Source organism: Mastigoproctus giganteus, chromosome 6 (assembly GCF_048544385.1).
Source record: "Mastigoproctus giganteus isolate SK-2022 chromosome 6, ASM4854438v1, whole genome shotgun sequence".
NCBI lineage: Eukaryota > Metazoa > Arthropoda > Arachnida > Uropygi > Thelyphonidae > Mastigoproctus > Mastigoproctus giganteus.
In genome coordinates, this window is record NC_143580.1 from 187,126,443 (window position 1) to 187,149,068 (window position 22,626).

The 22,626-nt window shown below is 34.5% G+C and overlaps 1 protein-coding gene across 1 annotated transcript in view; it reads left to right on the forward strand.

Moving 5' to 3' along the window:
• The window catches only part of Trax (Translin associated factor X), a 48,590-nt gene extending 27,231 nt beyond the window's left edge, over nucleotides 1-21,359 (forward strand). Inside the window, exons 3-5 of the mRNA XM_090375562.1 lie at nucleotides 7,819-7,952; nucleotides 14,033-14,148; nucleotides 20,892-21,359. Coding sequence (XP_090231688.1) covers nucleotides 7,819-7,952; nucleotides 14,033-14,148; nucleotides 20,892-21,293 — 652 coding nt within the window. The 3' untranslated portion in view covers nucleotides 21,294-21,359. The remainder of the gene's footprint in view (nucleotides 1-7,818; nucleotides 7,953-14,032; nucleotides 14,149-20,891) is intronic.
• The last annotated feature ends 1,267 nt before the right edge of the window (nucleotides 21,360-22,626 follow it).

Consider the following 22,626-nt stretch of genomic DNA (forward strand, 5'->3'; position numbering starts at 1 on the left):
TCATAAGTCACTGTTAATAAAGGTGCTGGTACACCGTACCGTTGAGTACTGTCCCAAAAAAAGCACTTATATTTTTCAGTCCCAACCAGAGACACTTCAGTAGCACAACAAAGTGATGGGTTTCGCCACTGCTGAAAAAGAACATCTTTTTGGTTTGAGTAAACAAAGTCATCAACGACAGTTCAGAGATGATTTCACCCTCGTTTTATGAAGAATCCTTTCAGCAGAAATTCTGAATGTATCATGTATATCAATTATTCTGAAATGTATCGTTGGCACAGAAATTTTATGAATATAGAGTATCGTGTGACTAACGAAAAGAGAATAGGCAGACCAAAGTGTGAATAATGAAACAGTGGAGGAAGTGAGGCTTATGTTCCTCAGAAGCCTGAGAAAATCAACAGCATGTGCAAGTCATGAACTGGGTCTTCCACAACAAACCATTTGGAAAGTGTTACAAAATTGTTTGCAGCTGAAGTCTTACTGCTGTCAAGTAGTAAAAGCAGTTGAGTGAAGACAAAGTGAATTGTACAAATTTCAATGTGGGAATGTGTGCAAGGCATGATGATTAAAGTGACCTGCTCAAGCATATCATGTTCAATGATGAATCCACATTTCGTATTAGAGGCTATGTTAAAATGTAGTGTTCATGTTTGTGGGCACAGAAAACCAGATAAGCATTTACTTGAATATGTTTGTGACAGACCAAAAGTTAGTGTGTTCTGTACTTTGAGTTGGAAGTTTATGGGCCCTTCTTTTTTCATAAAAAAGAAAGCCATATACTTCCAAATTGGAATTGTTTATCTAGATATGCTTCAATTTTCTGACACCACAAATCAATGCTGATGACTTCGGTGGACGACTGTTCTTCCAACAAGATGGCAGTTCACCTCATTATCATCGAGAAGAGACAGCTTGTTTGTATCACTCTTCTAAGGAACACTGGTTGGTTGTTCTGGTCCCATTCATTGGAGAAATTCATTAGCATTGAGTCTGGGGATTGGCCTCCACAATCCCCAGACTCAATGCTAATGGATTTCTCTCTTTGTAGTTTTGTGAAAGGTGAAGTCTGCCAACCACCATTACCAAGAAATGTGGTTGAATTTAGGGCCAGAATCACTTGTGCAAAAGTAACCTCTAAAAAACACTGTAAAGTATGGAAGAAGGTTGATTTTCAGTGGAATGTTTGTTGAATAACTGCTGGTGCTCGTGTCAAGAAGCTGTAGCTCATCAGATTTTAAGTGGTCTTTAATTTTATGTATTTGACTTTCTTCAGTTTCTAAAATTGTGGTTCTTACAGATGTTTTCTGTAAAAGCATCTGTTTAAAGTTAAGCTACTTTGTAATAACCCTGTGTACAGATGGGAAATCGGAGATACTTTGTGTTACATTCTTGTCACTTCAGTGATTGCTATCATTGCTACTTTGCCATTACAAATGACAGAATGGTTAAAGATTTAACATATGTGATCTCACAATTGCTTTGTAGGCTTTGGAGAGCTTTGTAATGACTTTCTCATGCCTCTTAATTACAAGGATAGTGCTATTTTCATAAGATGACCTTGGATACTTGTGCAGTATGACAGGTATGCAGTATGACTTGTCCTATTTAGGACAAGATGAATGAAGATTCATCTTGTCCTAAATAGCATGCTTCTGATAGAAATGAAGCACATTTGGAACATTTAAGTCTAATTTCATGTCACCTAACCTTCTGAACACCTCTCCCCAAAGTTGTTTATGTTCTTCCAGAGACTTAGAATAGAAAAATAGCTCATCTTGGAAGCACTATTCCTTACTAAACAGTCCTTTTATGATTCTGTTCATAAGTTACTTAAAGCTTTGAGCACTGCTCTCATCTCTTCAAGTGAAACAATACTTTGACCACATTGTGCTGAAAGAAAAATATTCTGCTCTGAAAGATATCTGATAGTAACCAATATTTAGCTCACATTTTGAGAAGATTTTAGCACCATGCAAGCATTTTCTCTGCATTGTTTTGTGGAAGGCCATTAGAGTTAGTGAACACAATATTAGACACAATATTAATAGGCAAAGTCAACTTGGAAGTTACCATATCATGCTTGGGATAGACTTTGTTCAAAAGTTTATATGAAACCAGTCATATTTGAGCTCCTCTGTCTAATAATGATAAGACAGGAACATTGATTAACACTAAGGTCAATGAACCCACTTGGTTTTGTTATTAATAGGAGTTATGTACAGTCAACGTTTCTTCCTCAGATAGTTCTTTTAACCAGTGATTAGAAGATTGGGCAATTTAATATATTACAGCTCCATGAGGGTTATTACCAAAATTTGAATCATACTTTCCTCAAAAAAGGGGCAAGGCTGATCTAAGATAGTTCCATGGTTTGTTTCTTGTTCTTATCGTTAGTTTGATGGTATTTCTGAGTTTGAGGCATTATGACTTGGTCCACCAGTCAACCACCCGTTGGCCAAAGGCAAACTTCTGCGGATCTATTCTGCAACCATCCTTCATCAATATAAATTTATGCCCCTTGTATTTTTGGCTGTGGTTGCCTTTGCATTTTCTGACCACTTGAAGTTAGAGATTGTACAGGAAATGAGTTCTTCAAATAAGTAAAAAATTCCTGCTTTTCAATTCTGAAGTTTCTTTTATGTTGTTGCACTCTCAATTGCTTAGTTTCATTTTATAACCTCATGCTAAAGGACAAATCCTGAAATATCAGCATTGTCAAAAGAAGAGTATGTTCTCTCACTGAATTTTTTTTTTTTGCTACTTGTCTAGTGTCATTTGCTATATTCTTCATCAACTTCAGTGCTGGCTGAATATATCTAATTTTGTATTCAAAAATTGCAGTCTTGTATTCTCATTCATGCCCTTGAAGCTTAATGTCCAAATATGAAGACATTGTATCACTACTAAAATTCATTGATCTTCCTACCATTATCCTATATGCTGTAATTGTTCCACATCATCAAAAATTATCTCCAGTATCATATGATAAACCAGACTCCATTTTAAGAATATATTTAAAATGGCCAAAATTGCTAATTAGTTTTATATTGTATATCTCTATTCAAAATCCTGTCAGTAATAGGTGCCAAATATTTTTATGTGGACACCTTTGGCTTTGAACTTGTACTATTTTAAAAATATCTCTGATTTAATAGTACAAGAGGAACCACATTTAAAAAAAAAAAAAAAAAAAAAAAAAAACAAGCAGTCAATTTGTTTGTGATTTGACAGACTTCTTTTTCCCCAAAATTTGCCCCTTTTAATGTTATATTATGGAAAGAGTATTTTTAAAATAAACAAAAAACAGAATGGGCATGTCTGATTTCCCTCTTATTTTCATAAGTTAATGTTGATATCTTCTGAAAAGAGCTATACTAAATTTAAAAACTTGTGTGCTATATTCTTCTCTTGAACTCATAACAACAACCTTCCGCATAATTAAAATATATTCTTCTGCATAGTATTTACAAAGTATAGTTTTGAAATCAACAAATATGAAACAAACATAATTTCTAAAACAAACTGATTTTCTGGACTCGATTGGTGGCTGCCTTTAATGCTAAGCTTAAAACTAGCATTAGTAGAGGCATATGATGCAAGAAAGCAAGCTTATGCAGCATCAGCAAAAAAAAAAAAAAAAAAAAAAAAAAACCCCTTCCACTTAACCCCCTCCGTTCGTTCGAAATACCTGTCCAGCTGAGCCTTCAATTTATTTAGGCTATCAACTTCCACAACAAGGGATGGAAGTCTGTTCCACCAACCAACTACCCACTAGCTAAAGGCAAATTTCCGCACATCTATCCTACATCTGTCTTTCCTCAATTGAATTTATGCCCTCTCAGGTGATTATTCTGAGCAAGAGGCAGTATCCCATCAGCATTGAGCATGCTCAAACCATTCAAGGCTTTGTACACCTCTATCAGATCACCTTGCCGGTGCCTAGTCTCCAGAGACTGTAATTTGCAAAACTTCAGTCTTTCTTTGTAAGAGCAACCCTTCATTCTGTTCACTAACCTTGTTGCCCTTCTCTGTACTCCTTCCAGCAACTCTACATCCTTCTTGAAATGAGGCCTCCAGGCCTGTATACAGTACTCAAGGTGCCGCCTGACCATTGCCTTTTACAAGGGAATAATCACCTCCCTATCCCTGCTAGAAAAATTCCTGTATATCATTGATAAGACACCATGAGCTACTCTTGCAGCCCGTCTGCACTGCTCAGAGAACTCCATATCTGTCTGCACAATTACCCCCAGGTGCTTTTCATTCTCTACCACTGTCAGTGTAGTACCACAGAGTTGATACATTGCTCTGGGGTTGCTGTTTCCCATATATAGTACTTTACATTTGTCAATGTTAAACTTCATTAGCCACTTCTCAGCCCATCTGCTCAACCTTCCAGATCCTGTTGCAGCAGCATAGTGTCAGTAGTGTCCTTGACAACCCTGCCAACCTTTGTATTGTCTGCAAACTTGGACATTAAGCTTGATATACCATCATCAATATCGTTTATAAATACAGAAAACAATAATGGACCCAACACTGAACCCTGAGGGACTCCACTAATAACATTAGTCCACGATGAGCAGTGTCCATTGATTACCACTCTGTCTTCTCCCCCTCAACCACCCCTTTATCCATAGCAGCAATTTGCCTCGAATGCCAGACTGCTCCAATTTGTGCAGCAGTCTTCCATGTGCATCAGTATCAAAAGCCTTTCTAAGATCCAAATATATGATATCAGTTATTCCCTGCATCCAATTCTTTTGTGACTACATCATAGTATCCAATCAAATTGGTCAGGCAAGACCTTCCCTTAACAAAACCATGCTGTGTCTGAGCTATAACTGAATTCTTGTCAAGATGATCCTGCAGTTCTTCTTTAACCAGTGCTTCCATTAATTTTCCTGGAACAGAAGTTAAACTCACAGGTCTATAATTACTTGTGTCAGCTTTTGATCCTCCTTTGTGATTTGGGGTTGCATTTGCACATCTCCAGTCTGTGGGTACCTCCCCTGAGTCCAAGGAAGCTCTCATAATTATGGCTAAGGGTTTGCTTACTTCCTTTGCTGCCTCCTTTAATATAATTGGATAGATCCCATCCACCCCAGGTGCATTTCTTGTATTTATCTTCAACAATTTCTCCTCCACTTTACTCTCAATTATTACAAGATCATCTAGCTCACTGCCAGCATTTACTTCATCTATGGCATTCCCCTTCCTGAATAACTCCCCATGTGTGAATGTAGATGCAAAATATTGATTTAGTTTGTTAGCTACCTGAGCAGCGCCGACCGGGCTAGCCGGGTAGGCAAAGTGCCTGCCTGGCAACCCAAAGGTCGAGGGTTCGATTCCCGCCTCGGGCTTGGATCAAAGTACTGCAAAAACCTTGGGAGGTGCATTATGGCCACAGAAGTGTATGCGCCAACAACTACCAAAAAAAAAAAAACACCTGAGCAGCATCATGAACAGTTGAACCATCGATGTCAAGTGGACCAATCTGATTCATCCCCTTCCTTCTAGAGTTTACATAAGTAAAACATTATAAAGCATCTTTAAATATTCATACAAAACATTCTCCTTTATGTGTAAATTCAGGAACAATGTGAACATAATGGCTTGCATTTATTAGTACTTTGAAAGGCCACAATATCTTTTCATCTGTTCAGAAGCTAATCTTCCAGTTTGGCTAAAAAAAAAAAAAAAACTATTCCTTTCTAAAAAATAACTTTGTGATTTAATGCCAATTTGATGCCAAATAAAGCTTTTCCTCTCTTTTGTTCCCCTTTATTTTATTTGGCATCAAAGTGAATGGAAATTTAATTCAAAAAGGATCCAGATTTTTTCTTGTTTAAATAAGATATACTCAAATCTTGGCATGTATCAGCATTAGAACTGAACATGTGATTTGTCACTGTTTATATATAATAACATTTTACAGATGTACCGAATGTGATCACTTCATTCCATTGAAATTTCTTTTTCAATACGATAAAGTTTTATTTTGTTTTTATTCTCTATATAAGTGGTTCCCAAACTTTAACTAGCTCAGCACCAGTTTATGCAGCTGGTAACCTGTCTATTTTTTTTTTTTTTATCATCAGTATAGAGGAAATTGATGAAATAAAAAAAAACTTCATCAATATGAAGTTTTCTGAGCAATGCAGACAGGTTGCCAGAGCAGGTCATGGGGTTTTGTCAATGATATACAGGAATTTTATTAGCAGGAAAAAGGAGGTGATTGTCCTTCTGTATAAGGCAATGGTCAGGCCACACCTTGAGTACTGCGTACAGGTCTGGAGGCCTCATTTTAGGAAGGATGTAGATTTGCTTGAGTGTGTACAGAGAAGGGCAACAAGATTGATGAGGGGAATGAAGGGTTACTCTTACAAAGAAAGGCTTCAGTTTTGCAAATTACAGTGTCTGGAGACTAGGTGCCTGCAAGGTGATCTGATTGAGGTGTATAAAGCCTTGAATGGTTTGAGCATGCTCAATGCTGATGGGATTCTTTCTGAGAATAATTGCCTGAGAGGGCATAGATTCAAATTGAGGAAAGACGGTTGTAGGATAGATGTGCTTAAGTTTGCCTTTAGCCATCAGGTGGTTGATTGCTGGAACAAACTTCCATCTGTTGTTGTAGAAGTTGATAGCTTAAATAGATTCAAGGCAAACTTGACAAACATTTGGAGCAAGTGGATTGGTGAAGTAACATTTTTTTTTTTTTTTTTTTTTTTTTTTTGGCTGATGCTGTATAAGCTTGCTTTCTTGCATCATGTGCCTTTGCTAATGCTAATAAATTTAAGGAGGAACTGGACAAACATTTAGAGGGGGGTGGTTGTGTGAATTTTTTTTTTTTTTGCATAAGCTTATACACTTGCTTTCTTGCATCACACGCCACAATTACTATTACTATATCTTTTTTGCAGCTTAAAAAATATAAAAACATAAAAAAAAAAACAAGTTGCATATTTACGTGTTGTGTTGGATCCATTGATTGTAGGAGTTGATATCTAAATTTTCATTGTTTGTTATGTTTTCATATTTATTCCATATAAGATGATGATGGCCATAGCATATTTTGTTCGGTTTTTTATTTCTCTTAATGTCTGGATTACATCAGGACATCCACTGATAGCAATCACAGATTTCACTCACTGTGATAGCAATCAGTGAGTGAAATATGAGACTTTTTTTTTTTGGAGTTGACAGGTGCTTTCATCCCTTGGAAATATGTTGCTCGTGGACTCTGTTAAAAGATATTTTGATTTTAGTGGCAATTCTTGAGGGTGGTTCTCTTTGAGCAGTGAGTGATGCATTTGCTCCCCAAGGATTAATGTTGCTTTGGTTCCCTTTCTTTTTCTATTCCCTTGTTTATTTTGTATTTATATTTTATTATTATTATTTATTTTTTTTTTTTTTTTGTTGTTGTTGGTGTGGTATTTAGGGAAGTAGTTAGATTAATAGAAGAATAGCACCTATAACCCTATCAACAGCATTAGTTATTTTTCTGTATTTTGTAGTTCATGTTTCCTAAATTGAATTTAATTTAAAATGATACAGTTATGTTTTCACTCCCCATAATAAATATCTTCTAAATGATTGTATAAGTAATAGGTTCCAATAACCTTTCGTGTTTGGAGTTATTGTTTAAAAAGAATAATAAAAATATACATTTTAATGAAATGGAATGCGATTCATGCTCAGGTTGCAAAATTAAAATATACCTCTGAAAATTTCATGTTTGTTTATTTCCAGTTATAATTGAATTCCATTTAGTACTCCTATAACTACCTTTTATTTTAAAACTATTTATTCCAGGAATCAGAATAAAGAGAAGATCTTAAATGATGTTGAAAATCGAATAAAATACTTGCAGTCCACATTGTTAAGAGATATTGGTTTTGAACTAATAAATGAAGATTTTTACATGTATCTTAGAGCTTATACACCAGGTAAATAGGAAATTTTATGAAATTAATTTTATTTGTTTTTCAAAAATAAACTAACATTTCCATGGTTCTATGCATAAATTGTTGAACATTTTAATAATTTAAAATCAAAGATATATACAAGCAGAGAAAAGGATATATAAATTTTTATTATGAGAAATAAAACTTGCGAAATTCCGTTTAATTTTTTTATCGAACTTGCAATATAATTGTAACAATGGAATACTATGTGAATGGTAAAATGTGTAACTTGACTGTGACCAAAGGAATTTCAAATTTATTCTTTGGATATTATTATTGAAAAGGAGATAAGAAGAGAATCCAGCTGGAGGGCATTGAGCTGCTAGTTGATTTTAAGCTCTCACAGTTTAATTTTTATTTATTTATATTAATCCATGTAGATTTTTCTATGAATTTGTATCAGTAAGAGCCAAACTGATATCAGGGTAGTTTTCTCTCATCTAAATGTACCAGTCTGTGTCCAGATTGGCCCCAGACAAGAACTGGAACTTTAGTATTTAAGTTGCCTGAATTAATATAGGAATATATTATATAGGAATTTTTCCAGTTTTTGAATAATAAATTATAGAGTTGAAGCTCTTTATAGTGATAGTCTTTTTAATGTCCCATGCATTATAGCATCCTACATGGTTGGTCCCAGCCAGTTTCACATTAACCTAATGCAATTTTATGGACAATTGATCAATATAATGCCCTTTCGACATAACAATTTTTCTCATTCCCTAGGGGGTTGTTATATAGAGCTTTGACTGTATAAATGTAACCAAGTATTGTTACATGGTATGTTCATAAATTTGGTTTAGGAGAACATTAATGTATATTTCTGGCAGTTATTCTTTCCTACTATACTATAGTAGGGTGGAGGCCCCTGGGGCTCATTTGCAACTTTTATGTGTTCGGTACAGAATCATTCCAGTATTTTTCAAGCCTTAATCAGCCTCTGTATCTGAATTCCAGAGAATTTCTTCAGTTTCAGATTGCGCGAGCTCAAATCAGACAACAGAGCTAATAGTTATGATCTCCTCCTTAAATTTTCAAAGCTCTTATTTTTTGTGCTGCCATCTATTATAAATTGTCTCATATTAGAAACACAGTTTAGTGATGGTAACACATGCTGGAAGATTACATTTTGTTCATTAATGAAACATTATTTGAAATAACCTTCAAAATGTATATATGAAGTGTTTACATCTTGCTTATTTTTAGGTTTATCATCTGTATAATTTTTGTCTGATTTGTGTATTAAGTTTTTCTATTTGATGATCAGGCAAAAATTTAATTTTTGCCTGATCATCTATATTTTTCACAATGGGAATGTTTGTATTAAATTTTTCTATTTGATGTTAAAATTGGACCAAGTATTGCCATTTAGATTTTATAGTTTCTAAATTAAATTTTTACCTGATCAACTATTTTTTCACAATCTAAAAATGTCATTTCTGTTTATGAAACAAATGTAAGCTGATTTTATTTGAATAAAAAAAAAAAAAATAGAAACAGTTATTTGAATAGGAAAAAAAAAATAGCACATCTGGCTATGAATGTAGTAGTGTTGTCTCCCTCATGCTGCAACTGTTATTTTTATTTCAAATAAAATTGGTGTGTGCTCATTTTTGAAGTAACAGAGATGATGTTTTTAGACAAAGATGGAAGCTACTTTCCCATTGAAAAAAAAAAGGGGCAAAATTCAGAAATTGTAAAATCTAAATGGTCATCAGTCATTTTCAATCCACTGCAGGCCTTTCCAGTTCCTTCTGTTTTGTGCAGCAGTCATCCATTTACTGCCCACAAACTCCTAAATTTCATCTGTCCATCTCTGCTGTTATCTTCAATCAAGCTATGTGTCCTGCCCAAGTCCATTTTCAGTTACCATGTCTTACTTGTTACTACAAGTAACTAAGACCTATGATAATTTTATTATAGGTCTTAGTGACTGGTAGTAAGACTTAAGTATCAAAGACAGGATTGCACTTTCAGTTTAGTTTTGATAAGAATTTTGTTCATTAATGAACACATTATTTGAAATAATCTTCAAAATGTATATATCAAGTGTTTCCCCTTAATGCACTATGGTCTATCTTGCTTATTTTTAGGTTTGTCATCTATATAATTTTTGTTTCATTTGGGCTTAAATTTTTTGATTTGACCTTAAAATTGTTTAAATATAATCAGTAATATTAGTTAAATTTTTACACAAAATTCAAAAAATTTAGTGTAGATATGACAGAGGTCCAGACAACAAATAACCTAAACCTAAAAATAAGTGAGATCAATCCCCCTCAATGCCTTTTAATTTATGTAACTTGTATATGTATGTCTGTACTCCAGAAAGAGGCAATATGGAACTTTACTATGATCCAAGAAATTGCAACAAATAGGTCTGGTAACCATATTTTATGCCTGCCATGCTATTTATTTTTTTTTAGATTTGGCAGGTTTAAATCATTTAGTATGATTATTAGTCTGTTTATATTGTGAACTTTATTGGGCACTTTTTTGATTTTAAATATGCATCTTAGAAATGTGCTTACAGTTATAGCATAGAAAGAATTCTGTATTTGTAATGAGAGAAGATAAATTCAATTGTAATACAAAATTATTGAATACAACTATGAATAAGTTTGTTTGTAAACTGATTTGTAAAAAGTAATTAAATTGGATGGCTACTCTTAACTTAAATTTAATGAGATTATTTTAGAAATATAAACACATTTGGCTGTGTTTATTCATGGATTCCCAATTTCTTTTAAATTGTGAATCCATGAAAGAGATTCCCATGAGATGGATGAGTTCAGGTGGGAACTGTACTTAAGGAATATTGCCCAAACAATGTCAAGGATTTAGATGTTTCTAAATAATCTATGCTTCTAATTAATTATTTAGACTAATTCACATAGATTTTTCTATGAATCTGTAGTAAGAGCCAAACTGATCTAGCTTCTAATTACACTACCCAACGTGATTTTTACTTCCAGCAAGTCAATGGTTTGTGGTCAAGTTTTTATGTACAGAATTTAAAATCAATCATAAAAATTTCCTATCACATCTCAGTTTTAAGATATAGATAGATAGAACAAAGATATCATTACTGTTTGAAATACAATTTTTAAACTTAACTTTTGGCTGGTTTTGTTTATTGGTCTAAAAGTTAAGCAAGTACATCATTACTGTTCTTGCAATATAGTATATTTTGATTTTGATGCACTTTTCCATACAAGCCAGTATTTTTATTAATTTTATTACACTATTCAACTGTTCAATATATAGTGTATGATAAACTACTTTACAAGAATTCACCTTCTGTTCAATTTTACCAATTGCTTTTACTGTTTTTAAGTAAATGCATTGTTAAAATGGAGAAGACAAAGCATAGAACTTGTGTCAATCACCCAGACAACTTCTGCTATATTTGTGGACACAACCCCAAAAACTCAGAGGAAGAAAATATACAATGTCACACAAGTTGCATATTCATTGTACTTCGGCTGAAAGATCGGCGATCAAGAAAAAAATTGGGTTCCACATATCTGTTGTATTACTTCTACAATGAACTTAAGGCTGTGGTTATATGGCAAGCTGAGAGCATTACCTTTTGCCATCCCTATGGTGTGGCGCGAGCTCAAGAATCATTTCGACGACTGCTATTTCTGCATGACAAAAATAAATGGTATTTCCAAAAAGAGCAAGCACTGCATCAAATATCCAAATATCCCATCAGCAATTAGGCCAGTGCCACACGGTAAAGAACTGCCAGTACCTGTGCCACCAAAATCTTGGGGTATGGGGAAGAACAATGAAGGTACAGAAGAAATCATTTTACCAGATGTCGCGGAACCAGAAAAAGAAAAGGCCCCACACTACATTGAACAAGAAGAATTAAGTGACTTGATCAGAGACTTGGGCTTGCCCATAGAGAAGGCTGAATTACTCGGATCCAGACTACAACAGTGGAACTTACTCACCAAAGGTACAAATATTACAATATACTGTAAGCGAAATGAAGAGTTTTCAAGATATTTTGCAGTGGAAAACAACGTGTCTGCAAAGATGTCGTTGGTCTTATGCATGAAGTGAACATTGATCACAATACCTCTGAATGGCATTTGTTCATTGATGCATCAAAGCTAAGTTTGAAAGCAGTATTGCTTCATAATGGAAATACTTTACCATCAATTCCTCTTGTTCATGCTGTTGGCCTGAAAGAAACTTACAATAGTATGTCCCAGATTCTTGCTGCTATACGTTACAATGACTATGGTTGGAATATTTGTGGTGATCTCACAGTGATTGGACTGCTTGTTGGGTTGCAATGTGGTTTCACTAAATACTGTTGTTTCCTGTGTTTGTGGGATAGTCGTTCAACACCCAAACACTACATCCTACAACACTGGGACAAGAGAGAGATGAATATCTTCCCGGCAAAAGCAATGTAAAGTATGTTCCATTGGTTGATCCACAAAAGGTTTCCCCCCCCCCCCCTTTACACATCAAGCTTGGACTGATTAAGAATTTCACTAAGATGCTGGATAAAGAAAGCAGAGGATTTGTATATTTACTGAAAATGTTTCCAAATTTATCTCGTGCAAAGCTGAAGGGAGGAATTTTCATGAAGTCTTCAAATAAAAAAGCTCCTAAAAGATGAAGAATTTCAAAGAAACCTGAGTGATGTTGAACTGGCTGCATGGGGATCTTTCAAGGCTGTAGTACATGGATTCCTCAGAAAGAGAAAAGAAGAGAACTATGAGCAACTGGTGACAAACTTGTTGAAATGCGTTGTGCCGAATGTCATTGAAAATGCATTTCCTTTATTCCCATCTGGATTTATTTCCTGAAAACTTAGCAGATGTCAGTGATGAACAAGGAGAGTGCTTCCACCAGGATGTATCTGTATTGGAAAAACAATACCAAGGTCACTGGGACTCTGCCATGATGGGAGATTACTGTTGGTTCCTTAAACAGGAAGGCAATCTGGAGTATAAAAGGAAATCATTGAGCTGAACATGTCTAAGTAACATATATTGTGTGTAATAATTACAACTATGTATGCTGATATTGTATAAAAGCAAGGAATTTAAAAGATGCATACATCTTTTGATGTAGACGTGACAGAAGTAAAAGATTGATATTTTCAGAATCAGGACATTAATTTTGTTCAGAATAACCAACTTTCGTTCCAGAGGTATGACGAAAAAAATTGTCGGGTAGTGTTATTTAAAAAATACAATACTAGCCTAAAGTTTTGTATAGTATGAGAAAGACGTTACTGGGTTGTCTGTTGATAGATCGCAAAGGGTCAGAACCATCTCTCCCTTACTCGCAGCCCCCTGTATGTTTTGAAGTAGGCTTCAGCAGGTGTAGAATCCTGAAATATCACCAGCCTTAAAACTTTAGTATATATTGATACTTACAAAAGAGCAATAAACTAAACTTGTACAAAAAATAAATATCGTGGTCTAAGCATTCTTTCATAATTTCTGAAGTTTTGCTTTTTAACATAACGAATTGAAAGATTCTAACACCACACTTAAACCTTTAAGGTTTACAACAAACAAAATTATATTAATATAATTTTAACTTAACAGGATGTTGTTGTTGTTTGGTTTTTAGGAGCATTAGCAACTAAGGCCATATTGCTCCGGGGATATGCGGTGGTCATTCCCTGACCTTTCTGCATCCTTCGTATTTAGTGGTCACGGGCTTGAACCCTGGTCTAATCAAGAAGCGTGTGCTACGCACTGCTGCTCCTGCCCACCTGGCTACGGATGCGCCTGATAACTTAACAGGAAGAAGCACATAAAGATAGTTTTTTTGCCATTTATTTTTCTTGATTTTGCAGGTTGAAATCATTATGAACTGAATACAATGTTAGTCTGTTTACAATGTCAATTTTCCTGCTTTAAAGGGAAAAATGGTGGCACAATTTAGTTTGAAGTTAAGTAACAGTAAACCTCATTACATTGGAGCCATTACACATTTTGTAATTCTCCACTTAACATTATTAGGTGGGAACTTGCATATTGGTAAACAAATCTCTCCATTTAACATCAGAACTATATTTTCAGGATTACAAGAGTATGTGGAAGCATTAACCTTTTATCATTACTTGAAAGATGGAAGACTTGTCAGTTTAAATGAACTTCAGCCAGATCTTGTCTATACAGAAAAAGTTAAGGAAAATGTAAGTTATCCTTTTTTTTTTAAATCTTAATTAGATAGTTTAACTGTAAAGCAAAAAAAAAAAAAAAAAAAAAACAGCTGTTTTTTTTTTTTTTTTTTTTTTTATCCTGGCTAACTTAGAAATGTTTATTCTAGCTACGAACTCTGGATTTACAACAGAGAATCTATCTTTTTTATTAAACTCAACCCTTCTCTGTCTCATTGTCATAATACAGATGGTGACAAGGAGTTGCTTCTCTTTCTTGCAAAAACTTAGTTGTTCTCTGATAAAACTACATTAAAATTAGATATTTTTAAAAATTTTTTTGTGAATTTCTGCTTTTTAATTTTGTTAATGAATTGGCCATCAGGTGCACATAGTAGTCTATTTTGCAAAATAGAAACCTGCAATAATAGTGTTATTCTCTGCTGTGTGTAACCATTTCTTAGTATTGTGTAGTGTGAAGCTAATTAACGATGCCTTTCAGTAAGATGCCCAAGAAATATGTAAGATTTTCCATATATTGTGAAATCTGAATAAGTAACATTTTACATTGTGAACTGTATATAGATTTGATTTTTTTTTTCAATTTCAAGTAAGAGGAAATGAAATGTAATCAGACATTTGCAAACAAACAAGTATAATGACAGCATGCAGTGCATAGAAACAAATGCAAAAATAGGGTGTATTCTCATGGTGAGAATGTCATGGGTGTTGAACGTTTATTTGTATCCTTGGTCATAGAACTTAAACTTCCTCTGAGTTGTGCTGATCATGCAAGCTCATCACTCAGAAATGTTTCCCAATGGCAAAATAGCAGAAAATATGGGTTGTTGAAGAACAAAAAAAAAAAAAAAAAACTGGCATTGTTAATGAAATTGCATGAACAGGGAAAGACACAGTAGTGATGGATCTGAAAAATGGGTAGTTTTTGATTACTACAGCTGGCAGTAATCAAAGCGATTCCAAGCAATTCTCATTTATAAAAAAAGAGTGAGAGAGATATCACTTCCTGCTTTTCTGCCAACTGGGCTAGCCGGACCCGGCTAAAGCTCCTGCCTGGCAACCCAAAGGTCACGGGTTCGAATCCCGCTTCGGGCTTGGATCAAAGTACTGCAAAAAACCTTGGGAGGTGCACTATGGCCACAGAAGCCAATGCGCCAATAACTATCAAAACAAAAAAAAACTTCCTGCTTTTCCAAAATACTCTGTTTTCCTCCTGCTTGAAAATGCCTGATCTTGTTTTGAAAGTCAAAAGTTGGCAGCTTTGCTTATATTTATTACTACTTTCTAAGTCTCATTTGATTGAAATAGTTTTGATAAAAAAATGCAAACAGTGAGTTATTTTCAAAGTTCACCTATGTCTTAAATATACTGGCTTACAATGAAAGAAACTTTATTGGAAAATTATGGATGTATTCTGTGCACCATATTCAAAATATGGCTATGGAAGCATTTGCTTGAAGAAAAATAATGGAAGTTTTAAAAGTTGCAGTAAGATAATACATTATCACACCCTTTACTACATTTTCTTTTTCTACCCCTGTACCCTCCATGTTCTTTATTGTACTAATGTTGAATTTTTGTATTAATGCAGGGGAAGTTAGTTAAAAAAAAGTTGACTATTGACAATAAGTTGTATCCTATTTCTGAATGTAACATTTTTTTTAGATAAAATATGCTTTGAATGCGGCACTCTCTGGAAAAACACATTTATCAGATAATATTGTTCAAAGTAACTCTTGCACTACCTCAAGAGTTCTTATCTGTTACCCCAACTGGACATATTGTCAGATGTTCTGGGGGCAGAAACATTTCAAGTGAGCGGGTAGCTAATGCCAGGGAAGAGCCTAAAAAACTTCAAGGGTTGTGTTAGGTTAGTTAAATATACAAGAACAGTAAGTCTTAATTGTTTATATAGTAATGTTAGTGTTGTCAATAAAATGAGCGAATTTGAACTGCTGGTTAAAACAAGTAACGCAGACATAATAGGGCTTACGGAGACGTGGTGCCACCCGGAAATTGGCGATGATGAGTTTCAGTACAGCTTCTATAATGTATTTAGAAAGGATAGGGTAGATAGAAGGGGTGGTGGGGTAATGCTTCTTATCAGAAGCAGCCTGAGTGCGACGATAGCTTTCCCAGATTCAGATGTTTCGCATGCTAGTATAGAATCTGTATGGTGTGAGATAGTTGGAAACAAAGGTATAATTTGAGTAGGAGTAATCTACAGACCAGGTGATTGTGAAGATTATATGACGAAAGCCTCTACATGCAAATGGAATGGGCAAGTAAGTGTCAATGTCTTATTATGGGTGATTTCAATTTGCCTCTAATTGATTGGAGTAAATGGGAAGGAAACTCGACATGGGGAACAAAATTTTTAAATCAACTAGATGACTGTTATTTGTATCAACATGTCAAGGAAAGTACTAGAGAAAAGAATATCCTAGACCTCATCACCCACGAATCAGATGACATAACAGGGCTGACAGAGGAACCAATAGCAGGAAGTGATCACTGAGTTCTACGGTGGATGATGATGATGAGAGAGGTAGCAGTAGTAAAAGGCAAAGGAATGGGTTTTAATTTCCGAAAAGGTACTACATGGCCTCTATTAACTGGGTAGATATCGCACAGAGAATGAATACAATTGAACTGTGGTATGCTTTTAAATCAACATTAATTGTTGAGGAGGCTTCCGTCCTGCAGTGGGTTGATAATGGCTGCAGTTTACCTTTTTATGCTTTTAAAACATTAATCACAGATGCCTTGAATGCGTATTTACCATTAAAAAAAAATACTCCACGAGAAGAGTTCCACGTTGGATGAATAGTGTAGTTTCCACATTACTTGAGCATGGAAAGGTTACAGAGCAATAAAAAGTATTGAAGCCTATAACGGCTACAAGATGATCTGTAATACAGCCACAGAAAAGGTTCGACAGGCAACAGCAGTTTATGAGAAATTACTAGCAATAGAGCAAAGGGGGGGAATAAGGAATTCTTCATATATATAAATGCCAAGAAGAGCAGAACAAACCAGATCGGACCTTTTACGTAAAGGAAAGGGGATAGTATTAAATACACCAGCTGCCGTTGCAGATGAACTCAACAGTTATTTTGCATCAATATTTACAAATGAAAAACCTTTTATGGCAATGGGAAATTGTGGGAGCGAAGTTGAAAAATATGTAATTAATGATATTGAAATTTCACAAGATTATTTAATGAAAAAACTTTCGAGCCTACAGGCCAGTAAGGCTCCTGGAGTTGATGGAATATACCCTATAATTTTAAGGGAGGCAGCAAGTGAGTACATTGAACATTGAGGCTAATTATGCAAGCATCACTAGACTATAGGGAGATTCTGTTGGATTGGAAAAGTGCCAATGTATCTCCCATACATAAGGGTGGCTCTAAGAGTGAAGTGGGAAATTATAGACTTGTCAGTCTGACTTCAGTGGTAGAGAAAATCATGGCAATGATCAAGGGTGGAATTCAGGATCATTTGGATAGAATTGAAATTCTCAAGGATACTCAGCATGGTTTTGTAAAGGGAAAATCATGTTTAACAAATCTGGTTTGCTATTTTGAAAGGATCACTCACAAGCTGGATTTAGGGAATAATTTCGATATTGTTTATTTAGATTTCAGCAAAGCTTTTTCAGTCCCACATGAGCAGTTGCTTTATAAACTGGAACAGGTTGGAATCACTGGGAAAATCCTTAAATGGATAGCAGGATGGCTTCAGGGCAGGAGGCAAAGGGTTGTGATAAATGGCTATTCCTCAGATTGGGTTAATGTAAGAAGTGGGGTTCCCCAAGGATCAGTATTAGGACCACTGTTGTTTTTAATTTTCATAAACGACATCGATGAAGGGATAGAGGGCGTGATGTCTAAATTTGCAGATGATATTAAAATCGGTAGAGTAGTTAATGATCGCTGTCAAGCTGAGCTTCTTCAGAGATACCTAGATAGACTTCAGGAATGGTCAGAAAAATGGCAGCTATGCTTTAATCCAACAAAGTGTAAGGTATTACACTTGGGAAACAGTAATCCCAAAATAACTTATTCACTTGGTGGAGTCCAACTAAACCCAGTACTGGAGGAAAGGGACTTGGGTGTTACGATACGGTCAGACATGAAATTCTCTGAGCATTGTAAACAGGTTGCAAGGAGGGCCCATGGTGTCTTATCGATGATCTATCGAACTTTTGCAAGTAGAGATAGAGACGTGATAATCCCATTATATAAGGCTTTTGTTAGACCACACTTGGAAAACTGTGTTCAAGTATGGAGACCGCACCTAAAGAAAGACATTGAGCTTCTTGAAAGGGTGCAAAGGCGGGTAACTCATCTGGTGAGATTGGCAAGAGGGCGTCCTTATGAAGAAAGACTTCGAATATGTGGGTTGCAGAGTTTGGAAACTAGACACCTTAGAGGAGATTTGATTGAGGTGTTTAAAGCTCTGAGGGGCATCAGTAAAATGAATGAGAACGAAATTTTCAAGATTATAAATGATGCTAGAACTAGGGGACATAAATTAAAGTTACCGGGGGGAAATGTTTAGATTGGACTGCAGGAAGTTTTATTTTAGCCATCGAGTTATAAATTACTAGAATAAGTTGCCTACATGGGTGGTAGATGCTGACAGTTTGGGGAAATTCAAAGGTCATCTGGATAGTACCTTTGGGTCAGGGAAGCACATAGGATGATAGGTTTAATTTCCTTTTCTTTTATTAATTATTATTTATTTATTTTTTTATTTTTAATTTTTTTATCATTATTGTATTCGTTTTTTTGGCTAGTGCAGCATAAGCCATAGGCTTTCTTAGTATTAGTGATGGCCATGCAGCCATTACATTAATACTAAAACGGAAATTTTTTTTTAGGTGTATTTTTAATTTTATATTAGCATAGGCATATGATGCAAGAAAGCAAGCTTATATAGCATCAGCCAAAAAATAAAAAAATAATAAAACCCCTTCCCACTTCACCCATCCTTTCACTCCAAGTGTTTGTCTAGTTCTGCCTTGAACTTATTGAAATTGCTGATCTCCATACAACAGATGGAAGTTTGTTCCAACTATCAACCACTTGCTAGCTAAAGGCGAATTTCCAGACATCTGTTCTACAATTGTCTTTCCTCAATTTGAATTTATGTCCCATCAGGTGAGTAATCTGAGCAAGAGGAAGAATCCCATTAGCATTCAAGGCCTTATACACCCCAGTTAGATCACCTTGCAGGTGCCTAGTCTCTAGAAGCTGCAATTTTCAGAACTTAAAGCTTTTCTTTGTAGCACCAACCCTTTGTTCCACTCACCAATCTTGTTGCCCTTCTCTTTACTCGTTCCAGCAGCTTTACATCTTTCCTAAAATGAAGCCTCCAGGCCTGTATACAGTACTCAAGGTGTTGTCTGACCATTGCCTTATACAAGGGGACAGTCATCCCCTTATCCCTGCTAGCAAAATTCTTGTATATATCATTGACAAGACACCATGAGCTACTCTTGCAGCCTTTTTGCATTGCTCAGAAAACTTAATATCTGACTGCACAATTACCCCAGGTCCTTTTCATTCTCCACTATCCTGAGTCTAGTACTATCCAGTTGATACATTACTCTGGAATTACTGCTACTCATATGCAGTACTTTACATTTGTCAATGTAATGTCAGTTGCCACCTCTCAGCCCATCTGCCTAAACTTTTCCAGATCCTATTGCAGTAGTGTAATATCATTACTGTCATTAACAACCCTATATATTTGTTATTGATTTTAAAGTCAATATTTAAGCAAAGTGAAGCAGAAATTTTTACTTATATATTAGATATGTGCAACAGAATTTATATAAATAATGATTCTTTGGAATAAAATTTCAGTGATATTGAGAATGAAATTTTGATAAAACCAAAATGATTTGTGCAGCCCTGAGAAGTTCGTTGTAATGGGATTTTACTATAGTTGTGTTGCCTTCGGTCTGTGCTACTACATAAACAAGAATATATTTATTGATCATAAATTGATTGCTTGATTCACATTTTGATTCATTGGCTCCATTAGAGGTGTGCAGTTAAGGAAAGAAAATTGTTAGTGTTGCCAGTCTCTAGAAGCAGCAATAATTTTGCAGTTCTTCTACATCTGGAAGACTTGATGAATTGTCTAAAATTAGCAGAACTTTTTATAGTTTCAAATTCAGAATGAAATCATTCAGCAAACAATTTTCTGTCTATCCAGCTTTGTGGCTTTTGTAGAGAACAGGAAGCAAACAGTTTTTGAAAGCTGTGGTCTCTGTGCACCAATAAATGTGATTTGTGACTTCTGGTGGCATTTACACAGAGCACAAATATCACTTGCTTTTATTAAAAATACTTTAGAAATTGTTAATAAAACGTTCATCAGAGTGATTTGAAAGTCATATGCCTCTGGGCTACCAAGAAATTTATTGTGAATTACAAATTCTATTGCTGGATAATTATAGTAGATAGTTATTGAGACTGTAGATTAACATTATTATAATAACAGTCTGTTATATAAGTATATTCTTTTCTTACCAAAACTTCCAGTACAGTATCTTTCATATAAAAGTTAAATGGCAAACTAAGGGAATTTTTAGAATTAAAATTTTCATACAAATGTGAAAGTTTAACTAACTATTCTTGATGAAAATGAATAATTTCAACTGATTAATAATATGAATTAATAGAATAATTATCAGTTTTAATATTGATTTTTGTATAATATGATTTTTCTATTTTTTAAAGGAAGAAGAGAAGAAAGAAGATGAAAATGAAAAAGAAATAAAGTTCTCCTTGATAATTCCTCCTTTAGATTACCTTTTGGGTATTGCAGATCTTACTGGAGAACTGATGAGAAAATGTATTAATAGTGTTGGTCAAGGGGACTTGAATGAGCCTTTTGCATTATGTCAGTTTTTGCAGAATATCTATGATGCATTCTTAGTTATTGGCAATTTGGCGGGGCGAGAATTTTATCGCAAAATTCAGACTTTGAAATCCAGTCTTCAAAAAGTGGAAAATGCATGTTATACTATTAGAGTTCGAGGGTCAGAAATTCCAACTCACATGCTAGCAGATGTATTTAGCAATAGATCTGTTATGGATACTTTTGGAAACGAAACAATGGAATATGAAACTGAAACTTAAATCATTTCTTAGATAAGGTGTTATTGTAAGCTTTTAAATGTTCTAATAAATTCAAGTGTTTTTTTTTTTAAATTTTTTCTGTTATGCTTATTGTTAACAGCACTAATCAGATTACTGGTACTTTGATGAATGATAATGACTTTTATCCAGCTCCATGGGACTTGATGGTCAGATCACAACTTTCAGATATCTGGGAGAGAGACCTGTGGTTCAGCACTGCAACTGTCAGCTGTCAAAATTAACAACCAGAACTTCAAAATATAGTAAGTTAAAAATACTGATTAATGATCAAAATTGAATGCTTTTAGTATAAACAATACTATGTTCAAGTCTTAAGCAGGATATACCAATATACCAATGTGAGCATGCTTACTGGGCACTTTCAGAATCACACAAAATACAGCAAATATGTTAGATGAATGTGGTATTATGACACACACACACACACACACACACACACACACACACACACACACACACACACACACACACACATTTAATATATCATCATTCTCACTGGTTGGTCAACAATAGCTTACTGTACTTAAAAAAAAAAAAAAAAATGAACAAGTTCATTGTTTACAAATATCTTCATGTAGTCAATTCTTTATTTCTATTTTCAAGATTTCTTATAAAAAGCAATGCCTAAGCTTATGTCACGATACATTTACCAATAACAGCTAAAAAGCTTGCATATAGTAATTTTTAGCTTTATTTTTATGGTACAGCATAAATCAAAACACAGGTTAATGTACCTTTTGCCTTCACAATAAGTATTATAAAAATTTCTTAAAGCTAGCCCGTTGCAGGGTTGTGATGTTTTCATCTTTTCCCATACAGGCGATAAACAGTATTAGGTTTGTTTCACAGGCCATGCTCAGTGATTCAAGAAAAAATAGTGTTACATTTTCCATATCTTGTTACATATAAAAGAAATTTCTATTTTCATGTTAACATTTTTTATTTTCATGCTATATATAAATTTTCCAACACTTCTATTTTATGTGCAACAAACCTATGTTAGTGATTTATTTTTTATATTTTATTAAAATTATAAAAATACTTGTACTCACTTTTGCTTTTAAATGTCCCTTTAAAAAATTTACAACCTGAAAAGGATCACTGCTTTTCAATGTTTCAACGCTTTTCAAGGTGAATAAAAATATGATACACGTAAAATTGAAAATATTGGAAAACTTCATTAAGTACAATACATATAACATTTACTGAACAAAACAACATTTAATGAGAAAATTTTGGTTGATAATTTAAAATGCTGTTTTAGTTCTCTTTCCTCGCAGGTCATAAGTTGGACACCTCTGGTGTAGTATAT